At 43.6% G+C, this 21,098-nt stretch overlaps 1 protein-coding gene across 2 annotated transcripts in view; it reads right to left on the reverse strand.

Moving 5' to 3' along the window:
- SLC25A30 (solute carrier family 25 member 30) overlaps positions 1-21,098 on the reverse strand; it is a 101,286-nt gene that overhangs the window by 18,552 nt on the left and 61,636 nt on the right. For both annotated transcript variants that reach the window (XM_063952824.1, XM_063952825.1), the window contains exons 4-5: positions 20,854-20,948; positions 19,025-19,110 (exon numbers count right to left, since the gene is read on the reverse strand). In XM_063952824.1, the coding sequence (XP_063808894.1) occupies positions 19,025-19,110; positions 20,854-20,948 (181 nt within the window). The remainder of the gene's footprint in view (positions 1-19,024; positions 19,111-20,853; positions 20,949-21,098) is intronic.

Consider the following 21,098-nt stretch of genomic DNA (forward strand, 5'->3'; position numbering starts at 1 on the left):
CCCTGTCAAGGGAATCAATGTTATCTGACAGGGAATCAGACCATGCTGCTGCAGCACTACACATCCATGCTGAAGCAATAGCAGGTCTCAGTATAGTACCTGAGTGTGTATACACAGACTTCAGGATAGCCTCCTGCTTTCTATCTGCAGGCTCCTTTAAGGCGGCCGTATCCTGAGACGGCAGTGCCACCTTTTTTGATAAGCGTGTGAGCGCTTTGTCCACCTTAGGGGATGTCTCCCAGCGTAACCTATCCGTTGGCGGGAAAGGGTACGCCATTAGTAACCGCTTAGAAATTACAAGTTTCTTATCGGGGGAAGCCCACGCTTCTTCACACACTTCATTCAACTCATCTGATGGGGGAAAAACCACTGGTTGCTTTTTCTCCCCAAACATAATACCCTTTTTAGTGGTACCTGGGTTAAGGTCAGAAATGTGCAACACATTTTTCATTGCCGTAATCATGCAACGGATGGCCCTAGTGGAATGTACATTAGTCTCGTCCTCGTCGACACTGGAGTCAGACTCCGTGTCAACATCTGTGTCTGCCATCTGAGGTAGCGGGCGTTTTTGAGCCCCTGATGGCCTTTGAGACGCCTGGGCAGGCACTGGCTGAGAAGCCGGCTGTCCCACAGCTGTTATATCATCTAACCTTTTATGCAAGGAGGTGACACTGTCGTGTAAAACCTTCCACATATCCATCCACTCTGGTGTCGACCCCGCAGGGGGTGACATCACATTTATCGGCACCTGCTCCGCCTCCACATAAGCCTCCTCATCAAACATGTCGACACAGCCGTACCGACACACCCGTACCGACACACCGCACACACACAGGGAATGCTCTGACTGAGGACAGGACCCCACAAAGTCCTTTGGGGAGACAGAGAGAGAGTATGCAAGCACACACCACAGCGCTATATAATCTGGGATTTACACTAACACAAAGTGATTTTTCCCTATAGCTGCTTTACATACACAGTTTGCGCCTAAATTTAGTGCCCCCCCCCCCTCTCTTTTTTACCCTTTGAGCCTGGAAACGGCAGGGGAGGGCCTGGGGAGCTGTCTTCCAGCGGAGCTGTGAAGAGGAAATGGCGCCAGTGTGCTGAGGGAGATAGCCCCTGTCAAAGTCAGAAAAATATCTCTATGCACACTACCATATTTGCACCTCACACAGGTCCGTGCTGCGCATGCGTACGCTCTCCCGTACGTGCGCATACTCAGTCGCGGGCACCCGCAGGCGCACGGTATGCGTATTTACGGTAGAGTTTATGTGGTTGTAGCGTGCGACTCAATCGTTACATATTTTCAGTAATAATGTATTTTGTAGATCATGGTCCCTTTGATAGATTCTGAAAGTTTGGTTAATATAGAATGTTTATGAACAGAGGAATCCCTCTTTGTTTGATACAAAGGGTCAGACAGGAGTAATACAGTGTATTTAATTAGAAATATTCCGGTGTTGGTTTGAAACAGATCAATCGCTCGTGCGAATAGTTATGGACATAAGAAGTTTATGAACATTTACTTTATTTGCACTTTATTACCCATGCGGCGGGAAACCCAGTTTCCCTCCCACCTGAGCAGTTGGAAATAGTCACAGCCCACCTGTATGAATCAACCTATGACCTTTTGTTATAATGCGAAGCCGAATTCCTGTGTCCAATGAACAATGAGATTGTAGGGACCATTGAATTGTATTGTGTGTGGGGCATAAATAGGCAGGCCGACCATATCCAACTTCACTCTCTTCAACGGTTCTCATTGCTGATAATCGGGAGCTGGATATCGAGGCGCATGCGATCGTTTCCCCTTGTGCGTAAGTTTTCTCCGTAATCATATTGTCTTACTGTGAGCCATCTCTCTCTCTCTCTCTGTCTCTCCCTCTCTCTCTATCTCTCTCGTATTTTCCTTTAATTATATTGTATTGTATTTCCTGTCTAGTTTATCTGGTTAGTTGGTTTATGTTATATTGTAGTGTATCATTTGTACTGTGATTCCTTTTGCAAGTATAATAGTTATAATACATATAATAGGTTTTGGACCCTAAGCCCAGGTATCTGTGTATTTCTTAAAGGGTTAAGTATTCTCTGAGCGTCGGTGACGCTCAAGCAGCTTTGTAGTTAATCAGGTTACATCAGGTTGCACTTACACTCTGTCTCCACACTAAGGTATACTGTGTATCTCATCGTTAAAGGTATAGATATAAAGGTTAAACGTTGTAAGCGTCTGCATCGCTGGTGATCTCCTCGAGATCCCGAGCGTACGTTACGCTACAGCGAATCATCACGTTAGTCGGCAGCCAATAGCGTCCCTGCCTGTGATCACTGGGCCGTAAGCGAACGTGACGCTTGAGCGTCTCGACTACGGTTGAGCGATCGCTACACAACTTGCGTACCCTTACGGTACTTCTTACGTAGATAGCGTACAGTGTTCTTAGACCTCTTAAAGTGTTTTATATACGATAAATACTCAGCTTTATCAATTGGCGGCTCGCCCGTCCTTCACATATCTGCACTAGGTAGATCAGCAGACATTATCCCTCAGCAAAGGGCGGGAGGTTGTATCCCTCGTAGTGCTGACAGGATAAGCGTCTGCTTCGCTTAGGTAAAGAGTGCTGAAGGAATCCGGGAACCGGAGGTAAGAACAAAACGCTAGTGTCTTTTAAAACTGTTTATTTTTCTGTCTTGCGTACACACGCACGCACACATATATATATCTGCATTTCTTTTTCTTTTTCATTTTCGTATATCACTCTCCTGTCTGCCAGTTTTATAGTTGATAGAAGTGCTAAAAAAAGATTTGCCGTTATTTCATAGTTTAAGAGTAAAGGTAATATAGTTAAAAGATAGACAAACACACAGTTTTGCCTGGGAGATAAGGCGAAGTCAGTGTGTTGTGTGGTAGATGATCAAGGATCATCTACATTGATAAAAGTATAAATTGTGTTACGGTGGATCTTTGCGTATACGTGTCTCTAACAAAGACCTGCGTACACAATCCAAAGGCCGACGCACGCAGCGTACGTTACGCAACGGAGCGTCCGGTTACGCCCACGTAGCTCAAGTCACGATAAGTTGATTTTTAACGCAAAGCGATAAATAACGCGAGGCGAGAAATAACGCAAGTCTATTTTTGGGTGTCCGAAATTTAATTAACAGATCCTGCTCCTAATTGGTAACACACCTGATCTGAAGAAAAATTTCTGCGCAGAAATAGAAATAGAAAACAAAAGTGTACATGTGATGAGAGTGTTTTTACAATTTTTAAAGGTTGAACCACAAGAAAAGTCGAGTACTCGTGAGGTACATGCGTGTAAGTGACGTGCACGGTGGCTAGGGAGGCATCTCTGGTTAAATATACAATTTTGAGCATTAGAGTATAGCAGACCAGGAGGTCATACTGTAACAAGACCAGGAGGTCATACTGTAACAAGACCAGGAGGTCATAACAGACCAGGAGGTCCAGGTACAGCCGACAAGGAAGTCCGCTATACAGTTCACAGGCACAACACCGAAAAGGGTTGGTGCAACACCCATATAGGCCATATAAGCTCTGGCTGAAGGAATTCGCAGTCGTAAGTTTCGATTCCATTGGTCTTTCCGTACATAAGCTTAGTTGTTTGTGTACTGAACGACTGGACCGCACGTAAGTGTGTGCAGTAGTTAGTAATCTGACCTAATACCATTAGAGTAAAGGGGTCACAAACGCTATCTGTACACTCTAACGTGATTTGTGTAATATTTTTTATTTTAAGGGAAGTTCGCTGCTCACTCAGGAACTATCCAGCAACCAATAGTTACTGGAAAGAGTAAGTGTTCTTCGGATAACCCTCGCAGGTTCCAGTAAATAGAGGTTCAGGTCGCAGGGGCCCTAGGTCGAGTACGCCAGCACCATATCGGTGTGATCAGGTCGTATTGGTCGGCGTGGGCGAGTGAGTGGGGTACTCGGTAAACCGCCACCGTCAGTCTATTGTTGACATTTGGTTTTTCGTAAGGGTTGACTAAATAAAGCAACACTTTCGAACTATGGGGGCCACTTGTTCAGGTAGGGGGCGATCAACCTCGGTTCGGGTTGATTCAGTGGTCCGACCAATTGGGTCGGCCAGGTATATAATGTGTGAGAAATATGGAAGTCACACAGAAACTTTATGTGATGAATGGGAGAGAATGACTGTACATGACGGGGAGAAATTCCCAAGAATAGGGAGCTTCAGCTCAGAAGTGTTACAAAATTTAAGGAGGAGGATATGTCTCATAAAATCAACAAAGAGACGAATCCAGCATTATGATTATTTACAGTTGTGGCAACAGGAAGGTGAGATACAGAGAGGTTTGGCTCAGGCGGCGGGATCTGGCACTAACAGAAAACTGATTGCCACGGCCCCACCGCCACCATATATATCAGGAGAGAAGTTGATTGCGGAGAAAGACGCACTAAGGTGTAACACAAAATCACTTAGTAACTGTGTAAATGTTAATGATAATGTTAACCCATTAACCCATGCAAGTATTAACCCGTGCAAGTTGTACCCTGTTTTGAACTTTCCCCAGGAGTGTGATCAAGAGGACGAATCGGCAACGATTTCAGCGCTCTCTCTAGCAGCCACCATAGCAGAGACCACAGTAGGCACAGCTCCACCCACGAGATTAGTAAAGGCCCCTAGCGGAGGGATAGGTGAGGTCGTATCAACTGGTAAGTACGGCACCATGCATTATGCTGAAACTATTTCACCACAGCCTGTAGAATCTACACAGAATGAGGTTGTTAGAATCACACCTGTTAGAGTAATAGCAGTGCCAAATGGGAAAACAGACGCATCAGGAGCCACTCCCATTAGGAACATTGCCATGTACACACCATTTTCCCGAATGGAATTAAGGACCATAGTGTCTGAATTTCCTGACCCTAGAAAAGACTTAGTTGCCAGTCAAAAATACATCAGAGACTTAGGTAACACTGCAGAGCCCAACAATAAAGACTGGCAGATATTGCTGAGAGCATGTTTACCCTCAAATGTCGACGCAACTCAATTTTTAGCTGATTGCGGACTAGATCATGATGTACCTCTTACAGATGTGTACAACCAAGATAATGTGAAAAGAATAAACTTGCAGTTAAAAGAGTATTTCCCAGCAGTAGCTAAATGGAATAAGATATTCTCCATTAAACAGAAGGAGTCAGAGACAGCTGCAGAGTATTTTCACAGAGCATTATTAGAAATGGCAAAATACACAGGCATAGAGGACATTAAAACAGACACAAACCATCGGGAAGTAGCAGTATCGGTACTGATGGATGGTTTAAAAGAGTCATTGAAGACTAGGGTACAGACCACGCAACCATGTTGGCGAGGTCCGTCTGTGGCTACTTTGAGAGAGGCTGCTATTGATCACGATAGAAACATCACCAGACACAGGGAGCAACAAGGTGATAAATTAATGTCAGTAAGTATACAGGCTCTGACCACAAGGCAGTCTTTGTTTGTATCACCAAATCCTGTGGGTAAGTCAAGTATGGTTACTTGTTATTCTTGTCACAAACAGGGACACATGGCACGAGATTGTAGAGTAAAGAATCCACGAAACTCATACCAACCCCCTAGACAACGACACGACACACGACATTGGGAGCAAGGTCCGCAGAAACGGAGTTATGAGACACATACAGGGGAAACAAAAAGATATCCCCCAAACAGAGACTGGCATGCCTCTGGTAGTTCCCAACTATCTCCCTCACAAGTAGTTGCTGCCAGCGGGATTCAGGGAGGTTACCATACCCAATAGGGGTGTGGCCATACCTGTAATCTGCAGCCAGTAAAATTAATTGCCAACATTGGAAGTGAACCCGAGATCGCAATTAATGTAGCTGGTAAAACTTTAAACTTTCTTGTAGACACAGGGGCGGCCAAGTCAGTGATAAATTCGACAGTGGGCATGAGAACCACTGGTAGGACAATTCCAGCCATGGGAGTAACAGGAGTAGTCCAGCACTACCCTGTTAGCAAACCAGCCGAGATTACAATAGGGCCTTTGCATACCAAGCATTCCTTTTTGCTGGCTGCATCGGCACCAACTAATCTCCTGGGAAGAGACTTACTGTGTTAAATGGGGTGCGTCATTTATTGTACTCCTGAAGGTGTATTCTTGGACATACCTGAGAAACACGCTCAGGAAGTGCGAGACATGTTAGACTCCCCATCAAAATTAATGTCACATACCATTATGACAAATAGGAATCCATCCCAAATAGAAGAGATGACATCTCAGATACCAGAGTCACTTTGGACAAAAGACAGACAAGACACTGGATTAATGGCAAACGTAGCTCCAGTAGTTGTACAAGTAAAAGATGGTAGGATAGCTCCAAAAATCCCACAGTACCCTCTGAAGCCAGAGGTGGAGTTAGGAGTTTACCCAGTAATAGAGCACTTGCTACAACAGGGCATTCTGGTAAGAACGTCCAGCACTGCTAATAGTCCCATCTTCCCTGTGAAAAAGAGTGGGGGGAGGGGTTACAGACTAGTGCAGGATCTAAGGGGTATTAACAAAATAGTTGAGAGTCAGTTCCCCGTAGTGCCAAATCCAGCTGTCATCCTAATGCAAATCCCTCCCACTGCCAAATTTTTCACTGTTATTGACCTCTGCTCCGCTTTCTTTTCGGTACCTCTGCACCCTGACAGCCAATATTTGTTTGCATTCACATACAGAGGAGTCCAATACACGTGGACTCGATTACCCCAAGGTTTCATAGATAGTCCAAGTATATTTTCTCAGGCTTTGCATGATTGTTTACAGTCTTTCCAACCAGACAGTGGATCAGTATTGATACAGTATGTGGACGATTTATTACTGTGTTCAGATTCACTGGAAGCATCTCTGAAGGATACGAAACAGCTCCTGTTTCATCTTTCAGACACCGGACACAAGGTGTCCAAAGACAAGTTACAATTATGCCAAACTAAGGTAAAATATTTGGGACACTGTCTAACACAAGGACTGAGACACCTGACCGCTGATAGAATCCAAGCAATTAGAGACATGACTCTGCCACAAACCCAGCAACAGATCAGAACGTTTTTAGGAATGTGTGGGTATTGCCGTAATTGGATCCCAGGGTTTTCCATTTTGGCGTTACCTTTGCAGGAAATGGTCTCCTCAAACAAACCTGATAGGATTTCGCATACAGACGAGTCCGAAACAGCATTTGAGAGACTCAAACAGTGCCTAACGCAGGCACCAGCACTAGGTATGCCAGACTATGGGAAACCCTTTGAACTATACGGAACAGAAAGTGCTGGTTGCGCGGCAGGTGTACTAACCCAAAAACACGGTGATGCCAGCAGGCCAGTTGCATACTACAGCGCTCAGCTAGACACGGTAGCGCGATCCCTCCCCACATGCTTGCGAAGCGTTGCTGCGATAGCATTGCTAGTGACAAAAAGCGAAGATGTCGTGCTAGGCCACAACCTCACAATCCATACGCCACATGCAGTATCAGCCTTATTGAATTCTGCCCAAACCAGACACGTCTCATCAGCGAGGTTTACAAGATGGGAATTGGCACTAATGGCCCCCGTAAACATCACCATAAGGAGATGCAGTGCATTAAATCCTGCAACGTATCTCCCAGGTGTGCCTGGTCAGGCACAAAGGGTGGAAGGTGAGAGTGATGGGGAAGGAGGATTTAATACAAAGGAAGATACACATGATTGTATGGAATATTTGACCCAAAATTTTACCGCAAGGCCTGACATCAGTGACAACCCACTGGAAGATGCAGAACTCACGTTCTACACGAACGGTAGTTGCCATAGACAGTCAGACTCGGGAGACTTGTGTACTGGATACGCAGTCATAGATGACCAAGACACCATAGAAGCGGAACCGCTAGGCCCACCTCACTCAGCCCAGGTTGCTGAACTGGTCGCCCTAACCAGAGCATGTGAATTGGCCAAGGGTAAGTCAGCCAATATCTACACCGATTCTAGATACGCATTCGGGGTAGTCCATGATTTCGGAGCCCTATGGCGCCTCAGAAATTTCATGACGGCAGCTGGTACACCGGTAGCGCATGCAGCTCACATAAAAAGGCTTCTAACAGCGATACAGGAACCCGACAGAGTGGCTGTTATCAAATGTAAAGCACACACATATAGCCAAGACCCGGTATCACTTGGTAACAGCCGAGCAGACGAAGCTGCTAAATTAGCAGCTGCTACCCCCATACAGACAGACACCACACAATTGATGGTATTTAATACCATTAACACACAGAAGTTGTGTGAAATGCAACATTTGTGTTCCACACAGGAAAAGGCAGTCTGGAAGGCAAAGGGATGTGGCCAGGAGTCCTCAGGACTCTGGACGGATGGACATGGTAAACCAGTGGCCCCCAGAGCATATCTTCCATGTCTGGCTGAAGCAGCTCACGGGCTGACTCATCTAGGCAAGGAAGGGATGTGCAAATTGGTAAGAGCCTATTGGTGCGCCCCAGGATTCTCCTCTCATGCGAGTAAAAGAGCAATGTCATGCCTTACCTGTTTGAGAAAGAATATTGGAAAGGCAATACCTACAGAACCATCCCATATCCCACCTGCTGGCGGCCCTTTCCAGGTAATACAAATTGACTTTATACAATTACCCCCTTGTCGGAATTTGAAATATGTACTTGTTTGTATAGATGTTTTCTCAAATTGGGTCGAAGCATTTCCTGCGGCTACAAATACCGCTATGTTTACTGCCAAGAAAATTGTGCAGGAATTTGTATGTAGATATGGTATCCCCAGAATAATCGAAAGTGATAGGGGTACCTATTTTACAGGTGATGTCTTTCAAGGAATGTGTAAGTTGATGGGAATTGATAGCAAGCTGCACACTCCGTACCGTCCACAGGCGAGTGCGAAGGTCGAAAGAGTGAACAGCACTATTAAAAATAAATTGAGTAAAGTGATGGCAGAGACAGGATTGACATGGCCAGAAGCTTTACCCATTGTATTGTATAGTATCAGAACCACTCCCAGGTCCCCTCTTAATCTGTCTCCCTTTGAAATCTTGTTTGGTCGGCAACCGCATGTTATGATTAACCCTCAGGATGATTTGAAATGTAACAATGAAGTGACTGTAAAGTACTTGATTAACATGAGTAAACAGTTAAGGAATCAAAATGATAATCTGAAGTTGGTGATTCCTGATCTACCTGATAGTAATTGTCATGACATTGAACCTGGGGATTATGTAATGATACGGAATTTTCTACGCTCAGGTTGCCTTATTGACAGATGGGAAGGACCATACCAGGTCTTATTGACTAGCACTACAGCATTAAAGGTTGCTGAGAGAGAGACTTGGGTCCATTCATCCCACTGCAAGAAGGTTGCTGATCCAGAGAAGTCCCGTGATAAGGAACAGACGGTAGAGGTTGTATCACTGGAGTGTCTGTTCCAGGAGGACTGAGGCGGCACCTGAGCCTTGAAGACCGAGAGCTGTTGTCGACTCCCCACTCCCTTTTATTGTTTTCCTCCACTTCCCATCCCCTCTCCCTCAAATTTCTTTTTCCTCCTTCTCATTCTTCTCCGTTTCCTTCTATAAGATGGACTTGCCCCAAGAGACTGTGATCCGGATTTTCCTGTTGACCATGATGTTGACCAGAGCAGTCTGTTCCGGCGAAAGTACCATGGAGGTCGATAGAGGTTCTGGAATGGGTTCTGATGATAAAGATGGAGGCGTAGTTTTCCAAGATCAACCTAACCAACAAGCAAAGGCGAGTATCAGAAAACGATCCGATAGCATTGACCATAGAAGAAATTGTGACGGATTGTTAGCTGAGGAAAACTGTATCTGTAGGCTCTGTAACAATGTCATTGAAGATGGGTGCATTAAGAAATGCCAATCCAGTTTTAATATCCATATGGACCGGCATCCATTGAGTGACTATCACTCCTTAGTGGGTAATGTGTTAAACAAAACAGATTGTTGGGTATGCTCTCAAGTACCTCAAGGTCATAGCAAATCAGGGCTAGTGCCATTTCCTTTAACGATAGGGGAGGTACTTGAGTTAAATGGTGGGAGACCGGTGGACAGGAGGTTTAATATCTCCAGCCCTCCTAGTTTGAAGCTCCACCAATACCATGTGGATAGGTCCCTATTATGTTTCAACATCTCCAATCCCAGAAAGCCGGGAAATTGGGAAGTGTCATGGAGTAACCACACCATGACCTTTTCGCATAGAGCAGATAGAATGCCTACAGATACAGAGCTTGTACGCCACATAGCCAGTAGAGGAAAATCTTTCCGGTATAGGTACACCTTAGGAAATAGGATTACGAGAGTTGGAGAAGTATCACCAGGATACTGTGCACATATCGTACAACCTGATACGTGTATTAAGCAGATGGAAGAATTAGGGTTAGGAGATTTCACCTGGAAGGTGTGTAATATGGTTATGTCCTTCTCCGTCCCATATGTTCTCCCCGATGATGCATATTTCATATGCGGGAGAAAGGCGTACAAGTGGCTTGCCCCAAACTCTGAAGGATTGTGTTATATTGGAAAAGTATTGCCTGAAGTGATGACTGTAACACATGATAAAATGAAAGGCATACATCGTGGTGCCCAAGCTCCTTATACTCACACCCACTACGAGCACGTTGTTAAAAGGCACCTGATAGAGAAGACAGAGCATCCGGCCTCTGATCTGATAAGTGAATCCACCGGGATTCAATTCTTAATCGCGTTAGATTTCACCCGCACCGCTAGAGGAGTGCTAAATTATAAATACATATCGGCGCTCGCAAATTTGTTAGATAATATCACTGAAATGTATGATGACACGTTTAGATATACTGGAAGGGAACTTCAAGCTTATAAAACAGAACTGGTGCAGCATAGAATGGTTCTTAATTACCTCACAGCAGTGACAGGCGGATATTGTGTTACATTGGCAACACAGTACGGCGTGAAGTGTTGCACGTATATCACGAATAGCACAGAGGATCCGGTTGAGGTCATAGACCAAAAGATGGACGATATTCTCCAATTGAAGTGGGAATTTCGCCGAAAACACAATCTCACTCTTGCTGCTGTAGGTAATGAGCTGACTGGTTGGGTGTCATGGTTGAACCCGCGAAATTGGTTCTCTGGTTTGGGAGACTGGGCTCAAGGAGTCATAATGGATGTTGGGAAGTTTCTCCTATGTATCTTAGGTGTTATCATAACGATCGGTTTGATATTTAGATGCGGTCAGGCTTTAATGAGGTGCAATCGTCGTACTAAGGTAATGAGTTTGAGGAGTGAGGAAACTGTAATTAACCTGGATTTGATTTATGACCCAATGATAGAAACAATGATGTGATGAAAATGCGATTTCTACGGTCCGTTTCTTTCACCTGTTTTTCTGGTTTTTCTCCAAGATAAAAAGACCCACTTGGACGAGGAAGTTGACGAGACGCTATACAGACAACGGATAGACCAGAGAAGAAGTTTTGACCACTTGAGATATGGACATTTGATGAACTTTGCCATGGATCCCCAGTTTCCCTAGAATTCTTAAACTTACGCTAGCCCAACATTTTTTGTAAATCTAATGGCATTGACAAAGCTTTTTGCTCACACCTAATGGGCAACACAGCGCAAAGAAGACGACTTTCAACTGATACCGAACAAAACTTCAACCGACAGATGTACATTAACCTGACATAGAATACCACCGCATTTACCGTAATTATGTCTTTTCTTCATTTCTACAACCCTCAGGTAATGACACACATAGTATAGGCAATACAGGCACAGATATCAGCAATCACATATTCCCCCATTCATGTATCATCAACTAAAATGTGCTCCCCATTTTGTTCAAATCCGAAAAGAGCTCGGTAAAGTTTGACAGCCCATCCACAGACCCGTACCACGGGATAAGAAGGAATTCAAATGTATACTTCGCAATACCTCGAAGCTTGATTTACACGTACGGCACGATGATACATGACCCCCCAAACATGGACTTATACACACATGCTTCTGCTATCTCACTAGGTCATACCCTCTTCCCACCTACTCCTCTCTCCTCCCTTACCCAACCATGGAAATGAATTAACCCCTGACATATTTTTCTCCTTTTGAAATGTTTTAGAAGGTGGCAGTTATTATTGACTGCCAAAGGGTGGACTGTCAAAGTCAGAAAAATATCTCTATGCACACTACCATATTTGCACCTCACACAGGTCCGTGCTGCGCATGCGTACGCTCTCCCGTACGTGCGCATACTCACAGTCGCGGGCACCCGCAGGCGCACGGTATGCGTATTTACGGTAGAGTTTATGTGGTTGTAGCGTGCGACTCAATCGTTACATATTTTCAGTAATAATGTATTTTGTAGATCATGGTCCCTTTGATAGATTCTGAAAGTTTGGTTAATATAGAATGTTTATGAACAGAGGAATCCCTCTTTGTTTGATACAAAGGGTCAGACAGGAGTAATACAGTGGTGTTTAGTATCCATCGGAAGAATATTTAATTAGAAATATTCCGGTGTTGGTTTGAAACAGATCAATCGCTCGTGCGAATAGTTATGGACATAAGAAGTTTATGAACATTTACTTTATTTGCACTTTATTACCCATGCGGCGGGAAACCCAGTTTCCCTCCCACCTGAGCAGTTGGAAATAGTCACAGCCCACCTGTATGAATCAACCTATGACCTTTTGTTATAATGCGAAGCCGAATTCCTGTGTCCAATGAACAATGAGATTGTAGGGACCATTGAATTGTATTGTGTGTGGGGCATAAATAGGCAGGCCGACCATATCCAACTTCACTCTCTTCAACGGTTCTCATTGCTGATAATCGGGAGCTGGATATCGAGGCGCATGCGATCGTTTCCCCTTGTGCGTAAGTTTTCTCCGTAATCATATTGTCTTACTGTGAGCCATCTCTCTCTCTCTCTGTCTCTCTCGTATTTTCCTTTAATTATATTGTATTGTATTTCCTGTCTAGTTTATCTGGTTAGTTGGTTTATGTTATATTGTAGTGTATCATTTGTACTGTGATTCCTTTTGCAAGTATAATAGTTATAATACATATAATAGGTTTTGGACCCTAAGCCCAGGTATCTGTGTATTTCTTAAAGGGTTAAGTATTCTCTGAGCGTCGGTGACGCTCAAGCAGCTTTGTAGTTAATCAGGTTACATCAGGTTGCACTTACACTCTGTCTCCACACTAAGGTATACTGTGTATCTCATCGTTAAAGGTATAGATATAAAGGTTAAACGTTGTAAGCGTCTGCATCGCTGGTGATCTCCTCGAGGTCCCGAGCGTACGTTACGCTATAGCGAATCATCACGTTAGTCGGCAGCCAATAGCGTCCCTGCCTGTGATCACTGGGCCGTAAGCGAACGTGACGCTTGAGCGTCTCGACTACGGTTGAGCGATCGCTACACAACTTGCGTACCCTTACGGTACTTCTTACGTAGATAGCGTACAGTGTTCTTAGACCTCTTAAAGTGTTTTATATACGATAAATACTCAGCTTTATCACCCCGCCCCCTTATCGGCGGACTTCTCCCGCTCTTATAGTAATATTATGGCAGGGGATTTTTGCACATATATCGTTTTTTAGACTATATTATGTGCTGTTTGCCAATGTAAGGTTCTCTAATTGCAGCCCAGGGCGCGACCCCCCCCAGCGCCCTGCACCCATCAGTGACCGGAGTATGTGGTGTGCATAGGGAGCAATGGTGCACAGCTGCAGTGCTGTGCGCTACCTTAATGAAGACCGGAGTCTTCAGCCGCCGATTTCCAGGATGTTCTTCTTGCTTCTGGCTCTGCAAGGGGGACGGCGCCGCGGCTCCGGGACCGGACGACCGAGGCTGGGCCTGTGTTCGATCCCTCTGGAGCTAATGGTGTCCAGTAGCCTAGAAGCCCAAGCTAGCTGCAAGCAGGTAGGTTCGCTTCTCTCCCCTAAGTCCCTCGTAGCAGTGAGTCTGTTGCCAGCAGATCTCACTGAAAATAAAAAACCTAACAAATACTTTCTTTACTAGAAGCTCAGGAGAGCCCCTAGTGTGCAACCAGCTCGAGCCGGGCACAGATTCTAACTGAGGTCTGGAGGAGGGGCATAGAGGGAGGAGCCAGTGCACACCAGATAGTACCTAATCTTTCTTTTAGAGTGCCCAGTCTCCTGCGGAGCCCGTCTATTCCCCATGGTCCTTACGGAGTTCCCAGCATCCACTAGGACGTCAGAGAAATAGAAATTAATAGAAATCTTTAATCTTCAGGGGCATGGTGGGCCACATAAATATCTCAGATTCTTCAAAATTGGTATGCAATATATCCTTAACAATTCAAAAAAATTTAGCATGGGGACAAATCATTTTTCTTACTTTTAAAAATTCATGGGGTGTTTGATGCACCCTAATATGTACACACATATACACATTATATTACCTGGCAACTGTATCACACATAATATAACTGCAAATGTGCCAACTAGGTTTAATGTGTACCTGCCACATGCTATGGTGAGTGCTGAATTTTCAGTTTGTATATATATATATAAAATTTATTTTCCCCTCCATCTGTATCTATATATATTTCTATATATAAATCGCTGTATAAAATAATTTGTTTTGTTTTTTTAATTCCCCCATTTACAGTAATCATTTTGTTAGTTCGGATAAGGACATTCTGGAGGTTTAGCAGAATACCCAATATGTCCGAGAGCTTATTTTGGAGTAAGGAAGACCATGTACTCAGATAGCAGCCAGACTGCCGAGCCTCCTCACAGCTATTTTAGGAATATAGCCGTTAAGCAACAAGTGTTTTGTATTAACATATGCACAAGGATTGTGCATAGTGTTCCTGCTTGGGGCTTCCTGAACTCAATGCCCTGTTGTATCCAAGCAACAACTCTAGGAGAGAGTTAGATCACGTCACGCCATGTATTTTCCATGCCAGATTTATAAAGAGAACATTCATTACTCCCATTCCACATGTCAGTTACATGCTGAACTCAATGCACTTGCTATGACGCAACAATTAGAAAGAAAAAAAAAAAGTTAACTAGTTAACATGCTATTTCTCAAATGGCTTGTTTTAGAACATATACCTTAAAGGGCTTTCAGATCTCCCAACTTTAGGCAGGAATACCCCAGTCACTATTATTTTACCGTTTTTAAAATCTGTATTGAAATACTGAATTGGCTCAGTATTGCCTATGGGGTTCCTAGAGGATGATAGATGGAAGCTGTAGGTCATTCCCTGAATTCTATACGATTCAGTGTTATGAAGAGGATTGTGGTGTCTAGCCAATGCATCAGATTACAATTAATATTCAGAGGTCATTAATACCCCTTTCAGAGAGGTGCCAAAAACCGTTTTGTTTTTTTCCTGATGCACGCACATCGACCCAGGTCCTCCTGCTCATCTCTGAAAGGGTCAAAACCGGGTTGACAGTTCTGGGTCTGCAACAGTCCAGGGTCATCCCCGGGACTTACAAGCTGGCCTCTGTGTGAAAGGTATGACCTGGGTCATTTCTTAAACAAATTAATTGGTGCGGGCAATAACGATTGGAGATTACATTATTGCCAAGCAACCACTGTAAACCGGAAGACCTAGGTCTGGGTTTGAAGGGTGATAACCATATGTGAATGGGGGAGAAAGTACAAATTCTGGATAGTCTGAAGCTATTTGAATCATCTGGGACCCAGATCGGATATAAACAAAGATTCGTATAGAATGGGTCTGTTTTTCTTTTATACCTGTGTGATCATGGAGGGATCTACACCAATAAAGAATCACAGGCAAGATATTCTCTGGGTACCGTGGGCTATGGTGGGATTAGATTAAGAAAACTCCGTTTGTTTATAGTCTCAGCAGACAGAACAAATATAGGTCCATGCATTTCTTTCACTCAGCAAATAAAATAAATGTTAAGAGTCACCAAGCGAGTTGTGTTCAGTCGCATTCCTTACAGCTAATTCTGAACATTAGTTCTTTTGGTTTAATGCATATTTTGCTGCTGGCTGCAATCCAATATTTCTTTCATTATCTAACATGAAATAGAATGTTATATATTTACAGTGGGGATTGAAAGTTTGGGCACCCAAGGCAAAAATTCATTTTAATGTGCAAAAAGTAGCCAAGGAAAGATGGAAAAATCTCCAAAAGGCATCAAATTACAGATTAGACATTCTTATAACATGTCAAAAAAAGTTTGATTTTATTTCCATCATTTACACTTTCAAAAGAACAGAAAACAAAAAATGGCGTCTGCAAAAGTTTGGGCACCCTGCAGAGTTAATACCTTGTACTGCCCCCTTTGGCAAGTATCACAGCTTGTAAACGCTTTTTGTAGCCAGCCAAGAGTCTTTCAATTCTTGTTTGAGGTATCTTCGCCCATTCTTCCTTACAAAAGTCTTCCAGTTCTTTGAGATTCCTGGGCTGTCTGTGACGCACTGCTCTTTTAAGGTCTATCCATAGATTTTCAATTATGTTGAGGTCAGGAGATTGTGAAGGCCATGGCAAAACCTTCAGTTTACGCCTCTTGATGTAATCCACCGTGGATTTTGAGGTGTGTTTAGGATCATTATCCATTTGTAGAAGCCAGCCTCTCTTTAACTTCAGCTTTTTCACAGATGGCATCAAGTTAGCGTCCAAAATTTTGCTGGAATCTTAACGAATCCATTTTTCCTTCTACTCGTGAAATGTTCCCTGTGCCACTGACTGCAATACAACCCCAAAGTATGATTGCTCCACCCCCATGCTTAACAGTTGGACAGAGGTTCTTTTTTTATTAAATTCTGTGCCCTTCCTTCTCCAAACGTACCTTTGCTCATTCCGGCCAAAAAGTTCTATTGTAACCTCATCGGTCCACAGAACTTTATTCCAAAATGCATCAGGCTTGTTTATATGTTCATTTGCAAACTTCAAATGCTGATTTTTGAGGTGAGGAAGTAGAAGAGGTTTTCTTCTGATGACTCTTCCATGAAGACCATATTTGTACAAGTATCTCTTTATAGTGGAATAGTGTACCACAACTCCAGTGTCTGCCAGATCTTCCTGGAGGGATCGTGCAGTCAAACGTGGATTTTGACTTGCTTTTCTCACAATCCTGTGAGCTGTACTGTCTGATATTTTTCTTGGTCTTCCAGATCTTGCTTCAACTTCCACTGTTCCTGATGACTGCCATTTCTTAATTACATTCCGAACAGAAGATATGGGCATCTGATAATGCTTTGCTATCTTCAACTATTCTCAGTTTCAGTGTTCTACACAACTGCTTAGAGCACAGGTTCTCAAACCCGGTCCTCAGGACCCCACACAGTGCATGTTTTGCAGGTAACCCAGCAGGTGCACAGGTGTATTAATTACTCACTGACACATTTTAGAAGGTCCACAGGTGGAACTAATTATTTCACTTGCGATTCTGTGAGGAGACCTGCAAAACATGCACTGTGTGGGCTCCCGAGGACAGAGTTTGAGAACCACTGGCTTAGAGGAACCCATGGTGCTGATTGTTGGAGCAAGGTCAGATGAGTCTGGGCTTTTAAAACCTTTGAGATTGACATCACCTGGTCTTTCCAGGCGATGATTGAGAACAATCCATGACACTGCCAGGTCTCAGCTGTCCAAAGGGGGCAGTACAAGGTATGAACTCTGCAGGGTGCCATTTTTTGTTTTCTGTTATTTTGATAGTGTAAATGATGGAAATAAAATCAAACTTTTTTTGACATGTTATAAGAATGTCTAATCTGTAATTTGATGCCTTTTGGAGTTTTTTCCATCTTTCCTTGGCTTCTTTTTGCACATTAAAATGAATTTTTGCCTGGGGTGCCCAAACTTTCAATCCCCACTGTACATTGCTATTGGATGTAATAAGATAAGCGTTTATCACTGCAAAAATGGTTATAACCTGGCCTGTATAACTCTCACACACACCTATTCCAATAGTACCATATGGCACAAGACACCGGCATGATTCCCATGTCAAGTACTTTTGATTTAAGGCCTCCATACAACTACGATAAATATATGGGCAGATCGCGGGGCGGAGGGATGTCCAGCTGGAGTCAGTGCGGGCAAATCGGCAATGGGGTGTCCGGCGGGTGTCAGCATGGAGACCTCAGCAGTCTGGAAAGTGGGTGCAGCTTACCTGCTCTCTGCACGGCACTAGCTTCGGCCCCTGACCTCCTTGCAGCCTATCGGGAGCTCAGCAGTCAGCACATACGCACAGGGACCTGCTGGCTGACTTCGCTTTATGCAGAGGGGACTGCCGTTGACTCAAAGCACCGCCGGAGCCCAGGATATCGGATTGAATCGCCGGACAAGTATACATGAATTGCTACTTATCAAACCTACTGTATAAAATCGCATCAAACTGATGCGATGTATAGTGATAAGTAACAATTCCATTTTTTCGATTTCTACATGAATAGACACCTTAAGGTTTAGTGTGCTGGTAAGGACAATCAGCAAAATCTGTGGCGTGAAAACAGGACTATTTCAAAACACACAACCAATACCATAGGAGTTTTTAGCAGTACCTTATTCCACTGAGAAATGATACAGTGCTGAGAACTGTGCTTCCTTCCTGGAAACAGACTTACCATTATACCCACATAACATCTAGTCAACCAGACATACCAGGGGGTCACTTCTAGTGGAGGTCTACATCACATATTCCAACACAGTAAATGAATAATGGGGGCCTGAACTCCAGATAAATTAGACCTTTTATTGAACTACCCTTATACAAATATTAAAAACACAAGCTGCAGTGTAATAAAATGTAAACTGAAAAAAAAAAGGAATCAAAACACATTTAGTACAATTGGGTCACAGTTTGCCGATAATATTGATAACGTGCAGAAAGTTATAGAATCTTTGGGTAGGGTCACACAGCTGTATTTTGGTTATTATACAGAAGGGAAACACCAGTCACATAAAAACACTGCAGCTTACCACACTTGATCTTTGTCCAAAAGGAACAAGCTTATATTTATTATTTACAGAAAAAGGAGAAACAAAACCTTACCTTTAGCACGTCGGTGGGGTTGGCAATACATGAAGAAACTACTCCAGATAAGACACCACAAAATACATTAAGAACCAACGTTTCATCTATGGGAGAGAAACCAATATTTTCAAGTCTGATAGTAGAGCAAGACATTGCTGGATATGTATAAAGGTGTGTACACACGGTGAGATTTCTCCTTTCCACTTTGACTATAAAATCAAAATCGCAAGGAAAAAGTTAGTGCAAAGACTAAACATCTTGCGATCCCGATGCGCACTCCCGCGGAGTCGGTATCACAAGGCTAGGTAGACTGTGCAGGCAAGTCAATTTTGACTATCTAGTACAAAAGTATAGTCAAAATTGCCACTTAGTCAAAATCGCACATATCCAATATCACAAGCACACAGTCAATATCGCAAAGTCAAAATTGAAGATAGCCAAAATCTCACCATGTATGCACCTAAACACCAACACGCAGAAGACCTTTCTATGACAGAACAGGAATTGTGGAAAACATTATAGAATAGCAGGTGTTTCGTCTATCTTCCCACATATTGCTGTAACATTCCACATGCATGCCTGTCCGCATAATCAAACGCATATGAGATATGGTGGAGATTGGAACCATATAGCTCTACAGTGATTGGAGTAGAGAAGAAGTGTCCAGCAATTACACATGGGATTGCTTATATTCTACTTATGTGTTGTCTAGAGTCATCCTAGACAATCCAGCCTGGCAATGCCTGCAAGTCTCTTCCCCAGCATGATCATGTTGGCCAGATGCTTACAATACATAATCTACTCTTCCTCTCCTATGCAGCCAACTGCAATTCAGAGTATGAGGGGTATCATATCGTTTATAGGGTGTGGAACCCGGACAGAAGTGCTGTCTATCACCCTCTATTCACCAGAGAAGAGGGTCACACTGCCCACCTGTTCGTCACCTAACAAGGTAAACTCCTGTAATGGTAGCGACTGTGGTGCACTGCCGGCAGTATGGTTATGATGTGCCATTTCATCATTCAGCTCGGGCAGTGGAGAGGTTAGGATACCTCTTAGAGCCCTGCTATGCAGTTTGCAGCACATTTAAGAGTTGACATCTCCAATATTATATCGGACTACAAAGGACAAAACATTAGACATTTCTTTAGAAAAATATTACTTACATAGAATATATACTGCTCTTTGTACAAGTTATGTGGTGTGCCTTTACAGATATGTCCTCATACAACTTCATTCAATACGCCATAGAGGGAGATGCCTGGTGTGAGTGAGCTGACAGGTCCTGTGCAACTCCAATAATATCAGGTGTCTTTTCTTTTTTTGCTGAAAATGCATCTTTATTTGCATCATTATGTGAATAGGACACACAAGCAACTTATGCGGATTAAAATATGTTGCATGCTTATATTCTGTGCCCGTCTGCTGCTGTATCTGCATACGAAATGCTATGCTAGTGTTTTAAAGGAAGATACCAACATCCACTTTGTATGCAGATACAGCTACGGTCGCACACAGAATACAGACATGCCGCATATTATTTTAATCAGCATAAACTGCTTCTGCGTCCTATTTGCATAGTTTAGCAAATAGGATGCGCCCCAATGAAAAAAGCCACACGTTAAGATCCCAGAGTCCTAGAAGGGCTGTTTAACGTGCAGGGAGACTAGATGTAGGTGGACACATCTGTATTTCAGGTTTGGGCGGTTTTAAAATAAAATATTTTGACTATGTTGTTATTTGTATATTTTCAACTTAGGACTCTTTGTACCATTGCACATCAGCTCCCTGGTGAGCAGGACACAGAGAGGTACAGGTTTAGTCAACTTTATCAGCATCATACGCACCTTCTGGGCGATCAACAAATAGCCTCTTCATGCTCTGGTAAGTGCCAATTTTAATAGTGCCATAGGATGCCTGGCGAAGCATTGCTGGAGCAATTCTACAATGTAAGCACAAGGGAAAAGTGAATATTAAACTTGAAGTAATAAGCTTTTCGCCACAAACGGAAAAACAAGAGGCATCTACACTTCATGGGATAGGTGCCTAGTATCGTGTAGGTCCCCAACTACCCCGACAAAGTGCAGCAACT

This window comes from Pseudophryne corroboree, chromosome 2 (assembly GCF_028390025.1).
Source record: "Pseudophryne corroboree isolate aPseCor3 chromosome 2, aPseCor3.hap2, whole genome shotgun sequence".
NCBI lineage: Eukaryota > Metazoa > Chordata > Amphibia > Anura > Myobatrachidae > Pseudophryne > Pseudophryne corroboree.